Source organism: Mangifera indica, chromosome 5, assembly GCF_011075055.1.
Source record: "Mangifera indica cultivar Alphonso chromosome 5, CATAS_Mindica_2.1, whole genome shotgun sequence".
In the NCBI taxonomy this organism is placed as follows: domain Eukaryota; kingdom Viridiplantae; phylum Streptophyta; class Magnoliopsida; order Sapindales; family Anacardiaceae; genus Mangifera; species Mangifera indica.
In genome coordinates this window covers 11,687,784-11,704,835 of record NC_058141.1, presented here as the reverse complement: position 1 = coordinate 11,704,835, position 17,052 = coordinate 11,687,784, and the positions used below count along the sequence as shown (strand labels likewise).

At 32.1% G+C, this 17,052-nt stretch overlaps 1 protein-coding gene across 1 annotated transcript; it reads right to left on the bottom strand.

The window, feature by feature from the left end:
- Positions 1-101: 101 nt before the first annotated feature.
- LOC123217036 (putative phospholipid-transporting ATPase 9) lies at positions 102-8,060 on the bottom strand. Its single transcript, XM_044637773.1, has 11 exons — positions 6,952-8,060; positions 4,913-6,264; positions 4,246-4,356; positions 3,887-4,163; positions 3,690-3,778; positions 3,481-3,589; positions 2,572-2,781; positions 2,331-2,456; positions 2,125-2,223; positions 1,750-1,941; positions 102-1,162 (listed from the first exon to the last, which is right to left on the bottom strand). Exons 1-11 carry the CDS (start codon positions 7,342-7,344, stop codon positions 470-472), a joined length of 3,651 nt encoding a protein of 1,216 aa, XP_044493708.1. The 5' UTR covers positions 7,345-8,060; the 3' UTR covers positions 102-469.
- Positions 8,061-17,052: the final 8,992 nt, after the last annotated feature.

The following is a 17,052-nucleotide window of genomic DNA, read 5'->3' as shown; positions in this document are numbered from 1 at the left end:
AGGATTATCTAGTGAATTAACACTTAGCTTTCCGGAGAAACTAGGATTACCGAAGTTGATTACAAATAAAGAATGGAAAGGTACCAGAGGGCAACACAAGATAATGAAAGAAAGGTTCCATTTTCTTACATATACAAAACATCTGAGACTACACAAATCAACAAAAAGTCTCTTATTCAACTGTTCCAAAAATATTTCCAAAATAATGCAACATATAACAAAAAATTTAAAAAGGTACAAAATGATGCAGGTGTAAACTAACCAAGAAAAAAACAATTATAGATACTAAGAAATATTCTACCCGTCCAAGATTACGGTTTGGCTGAACGCAGCCACTCTAGAATCGAATTCTTTTCTCAGAGGGAATATTTTCTAGTGTGAAGAATTCCATTCCTTATGTTACAGCATAGTCACTTTGGGGAGATCTATAAAACCCAGTTTTGTTGACAGGTTCCAGGTTCAAAAAGTATCATACTTCCTGCCTGGTTTGTGTGGTCCTGCTTTCTGTCTCTAGTGTGGCTAGTTCTTGGCCTGTGTTGTTTCGATTTCTATCCCTAATGTGACTAGTTTTTGCAGCGTTACGTGCTGAAAACCCCACTGTTGCTGGCCGAGATGATCTCTGCCTCACCATTTCGCAGTACTCAGGGTCATTTGTTCTTCCCTCATTCCTTATCCACTGTATAATTTCGTGATACATGGGAAAGAACCTTGTCTGAATAGCAGAGTACAAAAAGTAAGGGACGAGGGCGACGATCACCACAAAAAGTGTGACAAGCCAGTAAGAAGGAGTAGGAGCAAGTGCTTCAACTAAGACTTTGTATGCAGTGGTAGAGCTAATTGGAGATGCGTTACCATATATGAACATGAAAAAGTACCAGAGAACAATAGAAGTCCACATGGCAAGATGATGGATAAAGGTGAAGTATTTCACTGCCAAAGCCCACTGCAGATTCACAACCCACACAATGCAAGTATACATTGTAGCACCAAAAATATCAATTCCAACTGTTTTTCCATCACTATTAAAGGCCTGATGCCGCAGCGCTCCTGCGCAGAAGAAAAAAATCATTATGCCGCTGAGAACCCCATTTAACATCCAGCCAATTATCCTCCTCCAGCTGAAAAGGACATTTTGCACCCCTTCTTGGTATAATGCAGGGAACTGCCATGTAAAACACAAAAAAAGATGAGCAATCACAACAAAAGCTTTGGTAAGATCATTAGAATGCATCAAAACAAAGGTTGCAGAAAGGTTATTTCAGACAGCCATGGGGACTGTGTGTAGTTTGCTGCCATTGGCAATTCTGATCATAGCCTATGCAGTTCTTTCACTTTTTTGACATGTAACAGTCAAAACTATCCCCACAACTGATTTGAAGTGTTTTCATGTTATTTCACCAAGGAATTTTCGAAGTGAAATTTCGAGGCTGTTGTGAAGTTTGGATATTCTATAATAATCTTTCAAGTTTAGAATGTAAGAAAGGGAAGCAATACTTCTTTACTGTTTCTCATTTTTGTTATAGCTTGTTAAATTTCCTCTGTTTCTCAGATTTTAACAAAGTTATAAACAATGGCCACCAAGTGATGTGTAAAATTTAAAGCAAAACCATGGGAGTTAAGAAAGAATTAACTCAGCCAAATTGTAGGATCAAACATGCAAACAGTAGATGATCCTCTATCTTATAACATGAAATGAAATTGAAAAAGAAAAATTTAAACAAAATTGACATATCAATATGGTCAGCCTACCTTGGCACACAATGCTGCAGATACATCTTGTTCAAAAATACCCATAATAACCACCGGAGAAGAAGAGAACAGCATATTATAAAGGGACAAGTACCAATCATTGAATGCAGGTTGCCCTGAGAATGTTGTGTGTGCCTCATACAAGAACAGACAGAAACCAAATACAATGTTTTTGTAGAAGAAATAGCAAATCTGCCAAAAAAAGAAGACAAGTACGAATTTACCAGTTAGGAAGCTGCAAAACTCGTGAAGATTTTGAAATCCTCACGGTTCTCTTAAAATATTGAACTCTCAAGTAATTATTGCTATAAAAGACTTGATGTTGGAACATAATATTTAAAAATTTGAGCTATTAATATATATGAGTTCTGTTACCATTGTTGCAATCCTTTTATAACACCAATGTCCATGTACTAGTAACAGGCGCTCCAGATATCGGAACTGCGCAATAGCAACGTCACTTGACATGACAGCCTGAATTGAAAACAACCATTAAAGGAGTTCAGAAGCAATGAGAAAAATAGCTAAATATGAAGCTTTTCATCCATCAACCATAAATTTATAATAATGTAACCCAGTACCTGCATTCCTTCAACACCACTGATTCCAACCCCAACATCTGCTTCTTGAAGCATTCCCACATCATTGGCACCATCACCAATAGCTAAAGTAACTTTACCAGTACCATTTTTAACTAGTCTTGTAACCTGAGGTTTTAAATTTCATCAATTACAAGGAATGAAGGGTATACAACATTTCAGAAGCCCAAACAAAAATAAACCAGGAATGGAGGGTATAATCACTTCAAAAAAATTAACTCACCAGTGCCTTCTGTCTTGGTGATGAACGGCAGCAAATAACGGATGCACAACCAATTGCAAGCTCCAAGAACATATTTTTTATGTCATCCTCAAGAGCATAAGTCAGAGATTTCCCATCAATGATCAATGCAAATGCTTGAGAGCTCCCACCTGATGCAGTGAGCTGAGCCTTCCCTTCAGTTATTTGATGGAGGACACTTTGCTTTGATGCCTGAAATGAAAGTTCATCATCCTGTTAGTCTCATATCTACCCTAAGATAATTTAGATGCCCCAAACTTACTGGGTTACTTACAGAAACATAAAGCCTGTCCTTACATGTAGCCCGATGACTAGAATGAGAAATCACGACTAAAATTATTCTATTGATAAATGTATAAGAAAGTCACTCTATATCAAAGCCTTCTCCTTCCATCATTAATAGATATGAAGATGCAGAAACACCACCAAAGAGGGGCAAGAGAGAGCAGTTTACAGTAGTAGACGATGAATAAAAAATTTAATGCTCACAAAATACGAAGTAGGGACCAGCAAAAGATATCAGGAAATGCTATCAAGAATCAGGAAAGCAACAAAAGATTTTTTCGGATGCACTAAGAGAAAATGTGACAAATAGTGAATCCAATATGTTGGTTCATAGGGTGAAGTAGATAAAAGACAAAGAAGGAAGCAATCACATACTGGGATTTCTCACATGTTGGCATCAAATTAAGTCAAAAACCAATAGAGTGGAATTAGCCATGCAGTGTTTGCCATATGTTTGCAACAGAAATTGTTCATTCCATAATCACATAAATCTTAAGATTGGAGCTTTTAATGTTAAAGTGCCCATTAATTGTTACCTTGATCATCAAAACTATAAATTTCTAAAGAAGGGAAATATCCACGCTAAGAATATTGTGAAAGAAATACCTTGGTGAGTGCAGACTTTTCTCCTGCTTTTTCCAAAGCTACAATTTCTGGACTTTCCAAATTAATTATGATCTGCTTCATTCCTTGTCTAAGCAAACTACAAGCATAGCTGCAAATTTGCTGTCTCTTAGTTTGAGATCTTCAAAAGTCATAAGGAACTAACCTCAACTTAGAACATTAACATTGACAATCATACACAGAAATCATACCCGATATTGATGGCAGTCTCCATCTTGTCTCCAGTCAATACCCAGATCTTGATTCCAGCTTGAGCAAGCTTGTCAATGCAATCTGGGACCTGAGATGTATAAAAGGAAACCAAAGAAAAAAAAAATTCATATCAAGTCCTTTTTCAGTAACTAAAAAGGTTCAAACAAATGATGATCCTTAGAATTTTCTGACTCACCCCATTTTGGAGTTTGTCCTCTACAGCTGTTGCACCAAGAAGCACTAGATCCTTCTCAACCTTTTCTGTTAATTCATCAAGCATTGTTTCACGATCTGCACTAACTGAATTCTTGGCCTCCCTGAACTTTTGATTAAACAATTTGTATTCTGCCTCATCAAGTTCACGATATGCAAGAATCAGTGTCCTTAGTCCTGCATCAGCATATTCATTCACATGGTCCCTGGTCTTGTCCACAAAACTGCTACCATCTTTGGCAAGCCTTTCAAACATGACACTGCATGGGACAGAATTATGCTGATAATCAAATAGAACTAAAAAGAGAAATACCAAGGTTTTTGAGGTAGATGGTTACAAACCTGTCAGCACCTTTAGAAAGTAATAGTAGCTTTCCCTCCTCATCTCTTACTATCACAGACATCCGCTTTCTGGTGCTGTTAAATTCTAAAACATTCAATAGCTCATACAACCTGCAAAAGAAGCAATATATAAATGACTGATTTAAACCTCCACAGAACTTTAAGAAGAGAAAACAGGTTTTCATGCATTCACAGACAAACACAGTAGGCTGGGAAGACTCAAAGAAAATTTAACCCTGTTTTTCTGTGCACCTGGCAATGTTTATCAAGAGCAGCATAAAAACCAAATGTATCATGGGGGTTACACAGAATTTCAACTTAGGACACCAGACCTTTAGAAGTGAGGAGTATCGGTGAGATAATACAGCTTTAACCACACAACACTTAAATTCTGTTTGGTACAGTCAAGAGTTGCTTACAAAAGCATGGACAAGAAAAACAGTAAAGTGGTAGCTCTACCAGAAGCAACGGAGTAGCCATTGCTCTTTGAATTTGGTTTGCATTAAACATGAAGATAAACTTCTATGGTTATGTTAGTATCGAGTTGATGTAAATTCAAATTGGGGCATACATGCATCTCAAAGTAGTGTAAGAGGATAGTGTGCATGAATTCTTAACACTACCTATTCCTTTCTGATTTAATTAAGACATGACTAGAGACACTGACCTGTCAACTTTCTTGCCAGAAACTGGATCTAACTCACGCACTGAGACGCTTGTCTGTGTCCTTTTGTAAAATTCAAATCCAAGTTCTCTTGCTGCAACTACAAACGCTGCTTCATCTGGTGATTCAGCTTCATATGTAACCATACCAGTACTTTCATTCACTTCAGGTATGGCAGTATGACAGACTGCCAATAGACGCAAAAACTTCTGAACGACATCTGAATGAGGCTGATTAACCCAGTTCCCATTCATTATCCTTTCATCTTGGAAATTGAAGCCTTTAATGGATGATTTTGACTCAGTAGAATCCTCGAAGTGGTTCACACCATTCAACTTTCCATTAACAAATCGTGGACCTTTTCTTCTTTCCACAGCTTTCTCAACCTCTGTAACACCACGGCCATAAGCTGTTCCAGCTACAGAGCACTTGATGAACTCCATTGAATTGCAGGTTAACGTCCCAGTCTTGTCAGAAAGTATTGTATGAACTTGGCCGAGTTCCTCATTCAAATTTGAGGTACGTGCATGTGCTGGTTTGTCCGACTCCTCGTGGTACATTTGAATATCTTGATTTATAAAGATGCACTGAAGAACTTTGACAATTTCTATCGACACATACAAGGAGATTGGAATGAAATAATTATATAACATTAAGGCTGTCAAAAGGTGAAATATTGATGCCAATGTTACTTTTTTAGGGTCGAAGAAAATTGTGGAATCATCAGGTCTAAGATACCACCTTTTCATCTGCTGACCGTCCAAGTCTTCATCAGTTGCAATACCGAAGAAAACAGAACCAACAAATGCCATCAAAAACAGAGCAAAAAACATGAAGTAGATGACTCGATCCATCTTCCTCTCAATTTTGCTTCTCTTTGAAGGGGGATCAGTAGCATTTTGCATAACCTTTGTCTCATGACCAGTAAAGATAACAACACCATATATGTAGTCTGTATTTCTGAGTTTTGAGTCTCTAAGGAGGAGCTGTTGAGGATTCAGGGGATGTTGTTGCTCTTCAAATTCAATCCTTCCAACAAAGGAGTACAAATTTGCATTTGGGTCTTCACATCTAATGGTGGCCTTAAAATCCCGGACGTCAGAGTCCTCATGTAAGGATGAAGTTACGTCCAATGCTTGTTTTAGTTTCAAATTTGTCTCTCCATCAAGATTCATTGTCTCAACATAGCAGACTGCATCTTCATAATTGGATGAAAGCAACACAAGATCTGCAGGAAAGAATTCATCCTTCTCTACCTTCACTATATCTCCTACTCTCAGATGCCTCCATCTAGTATAAGCAAAAGTGCCATCACGTTGATGCACTTTAACCTTTCTATTATTTACTTCCATATCCTGCAAAAATTGATAATTAATATTACTAATCTAGCTAGCTAAAATACACATTTATTCACAAGTTTTTCAAATAAGTTGGCAAGTGAATCAATTCCTTAATACTCATAGAATGGGCTATAAAATGTAGCTGCCAGAACCAAACTGAGTAGACTCGGCAGTAAAAGAAAACCATTTAGCCATTCCATGTTGTGATTTTCTAAAGCATTCTAGTTTTCAAAATCGTTGTATAGTTCAAATTCATAATCAAAAAACTCAGAAGCACCCAATATGAATCGTATGTTTAATTAATTTTTTTATAATTAAAATCACCTACATTAGAGCTACTTTAAGTGCATAGAATCAAAACAAATGAACTAAACTAATACATATCCTCCCCAAAGCATAAATTAAGGTTTCTTTTTTTTTTTTGAAATAAGCCTTTTACATTCACCATCCAATGGAGCCAATTCAAGAGAAGAAAAAATTTAAAATTCTTTCTAGATTTTAGCTTCCTTAAAAGACCTAGTAAATAACGGCATAAGGCTATTTAGTTCCCCAGATTACTCAACCAACCCATCGGAAACTCTCCTTCTAAGAGTTCCCTATAGATTACAGAGTTTAATCGAACACAAAAGCTCAAAAATCAATTGAACACGCGAAAATAAGAACTAATAAACAGAACGAGAAAAATAAATGATAAAAAATTACCTGCTTGGCTCGCTGCCAGTCTTCAATACCCTCCTTCACCATTGTTGCTCCAATCACAATCGTTAGGGGAATAACAGCACTTACAGCAGTGTAAGGAGCAAGTGGAGTGAAAGCCAATATGCCAGTAACCAAGAAGTAAAAATTTGCAACCCTCCTGAACTGCTCAAACAATGATTTGGGCAAGAACGTGGCAATAGTATACTTGGTAGTCTTAACATAATTACTGACGTATTTTCTTTCTTCAGCTCTTAGAGAATCAGGCTCATTACAGTCCACCACTCTGGAAAATCCTGGTCTACCTATCTGTGAATGATCTTCTTGCAAAGATGCCTTTCCACATGCATATGCATAGATTTTACTCAAACGCAACTTTTTCCTTCTACCGCCGGCCATTTACTCAATGCTACAAGAGTATAAAATTTAAAATAAAATAAAACAACAAATTTTGCTCCCTCCAAGAGAAAATCTAACAAATCAACGACGCCCTTTTGAAAAGAAAATACCAAGAAACCAAAAATTTGCAAAGTTTGAATATTTAACACACTAAGAGGAAGAAAAAGTTAAGTTACAGGACCCGCCGGATCAACTCTCAGCTAAAACATGGGAAATAAAAAGTAAAGGCTTTGACACAATAAAGAACTGAAAGTGATTCAGAAATGGGAAACAAAGAGCCGTTAACAAATGAAACAGAGCTTTAACAATTTATAATTTTTGACACAAGAACAAAAGTACCCAGAAACTCAAACAAGTCTGTTAGCTTCAAAGTTTTTGATTATGAACAAGAACTGGACTTGTCTGAACCGTTTAGTAACCTCATATATATATACAAATCTATATGTGAAATAAAAGAAAACACGAGACTATGAATAATCGCCAGTTTGATTTTTTTTTTTTTGTAAACTCCAAAAAGCGTTCGAGACTTGAACAAAGACTTGGCTTGCATCTCGATTTTTTGACTTTCAAAGAAAACGCGCTTCAGCAATACATTTTTTATTTATATTTTTTCCGAGAAAATTATTCACTTTTAAAAGAGGAAAAAAGAAATTATGTAAATGGGAGGAACTCAGAAGGTAAATTTTTCTGAGATTAGATGGAAAATAACGACTTTACTTGATTTCGCGGGAAAAAAAGTTGCTGAATTCATCAACTTAACTGTTTTGCGCCTGCGTTCTGGCGGAAAGAAAAGACAAATTAATTATGTAATTAAATAATATGATTAAATGTTAATTAATTGCTTTGATTTAACAGATAATATGGTTTTGGATTGGTTAAGCTGATCCAAATATTCGTCGTCTGGTTACGTAATTTCAATTATATTATTTATAGTTGATATTAGTTTATTATTAGACTATCAATTTACGAATTTTGAGTCTACCAAATAATTAATTTCCCTTTATGATATCTTAGTAGCCTTTTAAATTTTATTACTAAAAGATGATATATATCTTAAGGTATATTAAAACTCATATTATCAATACAGATTAACATATTTTTTATAAAAAAGTAATAATGTGACAGAGATATATTTGAAAATTTTTAGAATTTTAATAGAAAATTTCTTATTATTTTTTAAAAAAATATATCATATAATTTAATATAATATATAATATAAAAAATTAAATTTTTATTATATGATACAATATACATTTCGAGTACCACTTTGTTGAATCTTACTTGCATTTTTTTTTTTTTTTACTTTTTAAAATTCCACAACAATAATGCTGGCTTTTTGACTATTCCTGCAATTATATAATACAATTTTGCGCTTGGTCAAGATCAACTGAGGGACCATATTATGGTCTCTTGGATTCTTCTCTTTTTTATTTTACAAAACAAATATTGTTGATGCGATTTTTTATTACTAATTAATGCATTTAATTTTGAATTTTATTTATATGATAGTAGTGATTAGAATCTAAAATGTTTCAAAAGATACATGAAACATTTGGGGTTTGACATGAGGTTGCAGTAACTCATTTGGGTAGACAATATAAATCCCCTCTTCTTTTGTATTGGACTATTATAATATAAAGTTCATTTTTTATATTATCATCTTGATCCTTCATTAATTATGATTAGATTTGAATTAAACTTATTCAAATTTAAAAATGAATTTAATTTGAATGACTTAAAAATGAGTATAGTTCAAGCGAATTTAAGTTCAAGTTCGAGTCTAAAGGTTAAATATTTTTTAGCTTAAATTTTAGAAGTGTTTGATTTACCAAATTTGTGAGCTCGAAAAATTTCGATTTAAATAGATTAAAATAATATTATTTTTATCAATATACATTAAAATAATATTGTTTAATTTTTTTGGCCAAAAGACTTATTCCCACCCAAGGTATAGTGAAATCTCAAACTCTCACATTCCAATTTTTAAAAACCCAAACACCTACTTATAACTAAATTTCTGTTAAAAATCTCAATTAGAACTAGGGATAAAACTATTATTTATTGAAAAAAACTAAAGTTTTGTCACATTTTCCTCTCATATATTTAAAAACTTATATTTCCCCAACCCAAAGTTTGAAAAGTGACAAAACCCCCCTAGGGTTTGTTTCTCTTCCTCTGATGTCAATTTCTCCTTCCCCAGCCCTTGGTCGTCCTCTCTTCCCCCCTTATCTCTCATTCGATCTCTCTTCTTTGCCTCTCTGACCAGAGACGAAAATGAAATTGTTTTTATCTCTGATCGAAGATGACCAAAGAGGCAAATGAGAGGGACAGGAGGAGAGATAAAGGGGAAAGGAGGACATTCGACTGTTGGTAGGGCTGGATACGAGCCGAGCCGAGCCCGAACAGGGCCCAGCTCGTTTTCGGCTCGTTTTCAGTGAGCCCAAGCTCGGGCTCGGGCTCGGGCTCGCACGAGCTCGCTAAACATGTGTTCGTGTTCGGTTCGTTTCATAATTTTAGTGTTCGGGTTCGTGTGTTCGGGCTCGGGTTCGCTTTAGGCTCGTATTTTCAAGGAAAAACGGTGTCGTTTCTTCTTTGAAATAAGTGTTTTTTTATTTGAGTGTTCGGCTCGCGAGCCGAGCTCGGCTCGCTTAACCAATGTTCGTGTTCGGGCTCGTATTCGTTTTTGCTTAAAATTCAGGCTCGTGTTCGGGCTCGGACTCGTTCAAGGCAAGCTCGGGTTCGGGCTCGTTCGAGCAAAGCTCGTTTCGAGCCTGAACAAGCTCGCTTCGAATCCACCCCTAACTGTTGGGGAGGGAGAAATCAACGTCGGAGGAAGGGGAACAAACCTTAGAGGATTTTTATCACTTTTCAAATTTTTAGTTGGGGGAAAATATAAGTTTTTAAATATGGGAGAGGAAAATATAATAAAATTTTAATTTTTTAATAAATAATAATTTTACTTTTAACTATAATTGAAATTTTTAATAAAAATTTGATTATAAATAAGTATTTAAGTTTTTAAAAATTAAAAGATGAAAAATTTAAAATTTCACTATATTTAGGATGAGAAATAATGCTTAGGCCTTTTTTTAATTGACTAATATGTTGCACTCCGTGAAAGAAACGAGTCAACAATCGAAATTAAATGGCGTCAGTCACATGCCTTGTTGACTAAACCTTATTATAAAAATTAAATATTATTTATTTTTATAATTTTCAATAACTGGTCAGCGATGGAACGTAAATAATTGCATCTAGAAATCCTTCTCTTTTTCTTTTTTAATCTTTGAAAAAATTATTTATGGGCTGCCGTCCATTTCTACAAATACAAACCGTTATATAAAAGGGTAAAAACTTATATTTTGTCCTAAACATCTCTCACTTACCACTTTTTATTCCATACTCCCATATCGGTTTAAAATATTAAAAATAAAATAAAAAAACTATCACAATCGAGTAAAGTTTTTAAACAATTGAAATCCCATAAAAGGGAAAAAACTTAAATAACAAAATCTAAAATCATTTTTAATTTTCTACTACAAACATAGCTAGGGTGAGGGTGCGGCTCGAGTCTAGTGTGGACACTTGTGGTGGTTGGCTTGTGGAAAAGGTGTTGCGATATGTAGGTTTGTTTGCCAGCGTGCCACACCACTCCTAGCTATATAATTGGGGTAAGACTAATGACAATGAGCTTATATGAATTAGATAGGGTGTGCTTAGAATAATCGAATATCTTTAGATAAAAGTGAAGGAAAAAAAGATGAGAGGATATATGAAGAGAGACATATTTGATTTTTGAAAGAAATTAAATATTTTAGAATAAAATTATATTTTTTTATATAATAATTTTTATTAACAAAAATAGATGATAGATTAACAAATAAAATTTTTAAATTAAAAGGATGATAAAATTATTTAATCAAAGTTCAGGAGGGAAAGAGTCATTTTCATTAAATTTGAAAATAAAAATGTATATAATATTATAAAAGAACAAAATCTCAAAGGCTATTTGTAACATTATCCAACAATAACGTTAAGTACGAAAACGTGACGTCCGGAAGAGAATGGTACTAATTGACTTAGGTGAGCAGCCAGAAGCGTGAATTCTAGGCTGCTACTGGTATTCAACTTTTCTAGAATAGAATTTTTTATATATATAAAGGAAAATTAAAACCTTAAAAAAAAATAGACGTTTTTACACTTAATGCTAGAAAAGGGGGAAATGGGGTGTAATTTTATTTATTTTAATATTAATAATTAAATAATAATTTTAATTTTATAATTAATTAAAAAATTTAACAAAAATTAAATTTAGGAATGGGTTAAAAGTTGAGTGGGAATAAGTTTATATATATATATATATATATATATATATATATATATATATATATATATAAAAATATATATTATCATATGATTATGTGATTTTAAATCAAAGATAAAATAACACTTAATTATATGATGATATATATAAATATATATATATATGTATATCTAAAATAAATACATATAATATTATTCTATATATATTACATGTAAGATTGACAAGTGGAAGAAACGAATTGATATATTTTTTTAGTTTTATTGTTTCTTAAAAGAAAAAATTCTGGAGGCATGAGACTTCTAATTTTTTCCTTTTATGGATGCATAATTATTAAAGGAGGTTGATGTTGAAAGCCACCTCTAGAAGAAGACTGGAGCGACTTTGGAGGTTGATATCTAGAAGAGAAGACTATACATCTCCTTGGAATTTAAGAAATGATAACAATTTTTTTGTTATTATTTATAAAATATAAAATTGAAAGGTGTTGAAAAATCATCCCAACCAATTTGTTAAATCCAAAAATAATAAAAACCTCATGTGCTTTTCTAGATTATAGGGTTTATTAATCTAATAAAATTATGTGTACAAACAATAATTTATCATTATATAATTAAATGATTTAAAATTAAAAATAAAATTATATTTAATTATATTATAATATATTATTATTTGTACATAGCCGATTATTTGTGCACATATAGTATCTAAATATAGTAGAAGGAAAGCCAGTGAAGCATCCGGGAAGGTGCCCAAATCACTTGCAAACAAGAACAACAAAGTTGATTAACTAAAATTCAAAAAGGAAATGTCAAGGACGTAGTCTTCAATCTCTTCACATGGGTCCAATCTTCAAACTTGACCGCAATAAATCCAAATAACTTAGACCCGTTTAAGCAATATGGATCGTGAGTAAGGACCGATTTGAGTGAGGGCAAACATGGAATTTAAATATAATTGCTTTTAAATATCATTAAACATGTTTTTGAAATCAAATTAGTTGTTTAATTTGGGCATTTTGTGGATAATCCAATCAATTCCAGAAAGTTTGGAAAGACACTTTACATCACCTTCTCCTTTTAGAATCATGTTCATATTATGTTATGAATTTAATTAACAAAAGGGTGTGCTTATGATACCTAAAGATTAATTTTTTTTTTTTGTAATTGAAAAATCCAATCTAGCTTATTAGATCAGTGTCGAGATAAAATAATTATTCAATCTCAATTTAATTAATTTATATTTCTTTTATAAGAATGTTTTTTTCTCATTTATGTAATTCAAACACTAAATTTTTATGAAGAGTCTTTTATTTTTCGCACTCAAGCTAACCCTTAAACTCAAAGGCTTTAAATTTGAGTTATTATTATTTTGAATTACTAGCACTATTCTTAGATTGACTTGAATCGATTTCAGATCTCTTTATCAACAAATTTTTTTTTGACAACGAGGCAAAAAAAATTCTAAATCTCTTTGATGACGAAGAGATCTCTTTGCCTTCAACAAATAGATCTACTTCAAATCACTTCTTATGCATTGATTGATGGTTTAAAATTGAAAAAGGTGGTCGTCCACGCTAAAAATAATATTCAAAGAGGTAAAGAAAAAATATAATTTTTTAAAATTAAAAAATTTTAAAGAAATGTGAAATTATTAATTTTTAAAACTTATAAAAAATAATATTATTAATAAAATAATAACTTTATCTTTATTTTTAACAATAATTTGTTTATAAATAAAATTTTATATTTTTTAATCCTCATAAATGGATTTAAAAAAAAAAAAACATTAAAACGGAGGCGGGATATTGTCCTTCGGCGTAATAATAATACAAGATATGTATTGAACGTAGAACACCCGATGACCGTGGAGGGTCGCTAGCTGAGAAGATATTATTCAAACTCAATGACGTCACATTGTGCTGAATTTTCCCAATGGGAAGCTTCTAAATGGATGTATCAAATTAACGTAAAATTTATATTTTCGTAATTAGGTTTGTTTAAGTTTGACCAACACGTGAAAGTAACGCCTATCAAAACTGAAAGGTCTGTATGTAATATAATTTATGAAAATGAAATGGGTACAGTTAGGATAGGGATTAAATATTTTATTTTAAATTACAATGTTGGCCCTACACCATTATTTGAACTTCAAAATTCATCTTCAAGCCGCCGCAGCTGCATTGCCATTTTTATATGCAGCTAACATTATTAACATATTTTTAAATGTTGGTTAAAGAATATATATCATTTTAAAGAAAATATTTTGATGTCTAATCCAAAATTATTACATTTTGATAAATTTAGTTAGATGGGGCATTTTAAAATTATCATTTTCTCACTTGAAGTGGAGATTATTTCACTATAAATAAAAAAAATTATAAAATAAAGAAAATAATTCTTTATTCCAGTATTCCTTATATCCGGGCTTTTAAGTTTAATTCACTCTAATTTTTGTGGCACGTACTCTCACTTTCTATATTCACTTCTACAAACCTTTAAACATAAATCCTAATTAATATATACTCGACACATATATTTATTAGTCGCATATATCCATAACATGACATACTTTGTTTAACTAGACTAACTGGTTGACAGAGTCTGGATTACTGTATTTATTGAAGTATATTTAAATCAATGAGCTGATTTATCCTCTTCGTTATTATCATTGATCTCTTTGAAATTTCATTTTTCTACTCCACACTTCCTAAAATGGGATAATTCCTTTCAAAATTCAGGCTACTTACCATACAACATGGATGATTGCCAAAATATTTCTTTTCCCCGAGATTAATTATTAGTATGAAGAATGGATTTGTATCATTGAGACCCACTTTCTAATTTTATCTCTATTAATTATAATAAGTTTGTTTTATTTTCATTCCATTTCAAACATCGAGCATGCATGTGTGTGTATGATATATCTATTTTAAATATATAAATAAGTACATATTTTATATATATTATTTTGTGATTATGTGATTTTTAATTAAAAATAAAATAATATCTAATCATATGATAATATATAAATGTAAATTTATTCGTGTACTTAAAGTAAGTATGCATAGTATTACTCTCTCTCTCTCTCTCAATAGACACAACAAAGTTCATCAAAATAGATACAATAAAATTATTTATATATATTTTTAGTATACAAAATATATATATAGCCAAATTATATAATAACATATTATATATATATATATATTTTATGTATATGTAATATTATTCAAATAGTTAACTGTTCAGATTGCAAGCTTTTTTTAAGGGATAAAATATTATTTTTAATGAATAAAGGGGTTATATTGTATGAAGTATGTAAACCCATAACTATAGTTATTCTTGTAACTCAATGAATATAGGGGCCAAGATGAAATTTTGAAAATTTTGGATGAACTATACAGTTAATCAAACTTGAGAGGACTTATTGTTTTAATTTTTAAACTCTTCCACAAACCCATAAATTCTAGCACTCTTCTAAATTTAAACAAGTAAATGGTAAAACCGACAGGAGCATCATAATTTGTTAGTTCAAATATGGATTTTCGCATTTTCATCAAAGACTAATATTGTAAGAGTACTCATTAAATGCTGTTAAATTTCAATATTGTCCTTTTATCTAAATTACTATACTGGTCTCTTTTTAAAGCTTTTTTATAGACTCCAAGTTGAAGAAGATTGTTTTTCTATGACGTTTGCTGTTGGATTAAATTTTATATATATATATTTATATGTCTCACCACATGATTAAGTAATTTTAAATTAAGGATAAAATAATAATCAATTATATAATAATACGTATAAATATGTATACAATTTTATATTCAAAGTACGTATATATAGTATTGCTTTGTATGAATATTATTATATATACTTACTTTGAATATACAAATAGGTATATATTTATATGTGTTATCACGTGATCGAGTGTTATTATATTTTTAATTCAAAATCATTCAATCATATAATGATATACATTAAATGTATATTTATTTACGTATTTAAAATGAATATACATAATTTTATTGATACATATATAAGATAAAAGTAGTGCTATATATATAATTTTTATGTATAATTATATATATAAATATTAATATATTATTATGTGATTATATAATTAAAAATTAAATATAAAATAATATTTAATTATATAATAATGTATTATTATTTATGTATAATTATACAAATAGTTTTATGGACAGGAAAATGTATGCATGATTGACAAGTAACAGAATAAAGCAAGCAGAAAAGATAGCATCTCAACCCAAACTACATTATCAGAAATTTACATATTTGCACATCAGAGGTCCCAAGGCTGAAATGTAGGGTAGAGTTTTGGTCATTTCAATGCTCCAAAGTAACTCAATACCCGATACATGAATATAAATGGGACTGGGACCCTTTTCTGCCGGCTTCAAAATTCCTCCAAACTGATGCTACTGTAAGCACCTTTCAAATCTTCCATTAATTTTATACCTAAACGGCCTAATGAACATGAAAATAAAGTTACATACATATGTACATTATTAGTGATTAGATTTAGTTTAGTCAGTGTTATGATAATTTTCAAACAAAAAGACTTGACCCACCTAAAATAGCACGCCACTATATTGTGGAATTTAATCAGACTAGTCAATGTCAGACCAGTTGATTTTAGCAGCCATCCACAACTTGCTTATCTTCTATCATCTCTATTTCCTATTTTTGTCCATTACTTGCAACCAAGTCTTTTCTCCATGAATAATTTATCTTAAATTTCACTTATCTTGGCAATCTTCTCGTGTTTCTAGAGAATGTATTGTAGACTCATTCTCTGGGCAAAATTGGGCCAGTTTTTTATGACCGCACTCACTCTCCAAGCTCAAGTAAACCAAAACACATATCTAAATTTGGGCTTTGGCCACATGGAGACAGTCCAAGCCCATGGTCACTCTCCAAACTACTAAAGTCGCTCACTCACTACCTGCATTATTGATAAATCTTTTAAGAAAACATTAAACCTGACACAATGGGATCAAAGAACAAAGAAAGGCACCGTGAAGCAGTAATGCCATATTCTTCACGTACAATAGAAGTTGGGTCCTCATCGAGGGGTAATTCATTAGCTTTCGGAGAGGAATATCTTGTCCAGAAAGGAAATGGGAATGCTGTTCAAGGAAGCCCTTCTGGCATGGAAGTGGAGCCATCATCACGTTTACATGGTAGTAGCACAAGAAGGTCTCCCATTGTGGAAGAAATTTCTGAAACCGGTAAAATTGATTAGACTAGAATTAGCTCCATGGTACAGCTGGCACAACCTTTTAGAGCAAGGTTGACTGAAGTATTAGGGTCTCTAGGGAAGGATGGGGAATTGAAACAAAGGAAGCTACAACAAAATAAGCA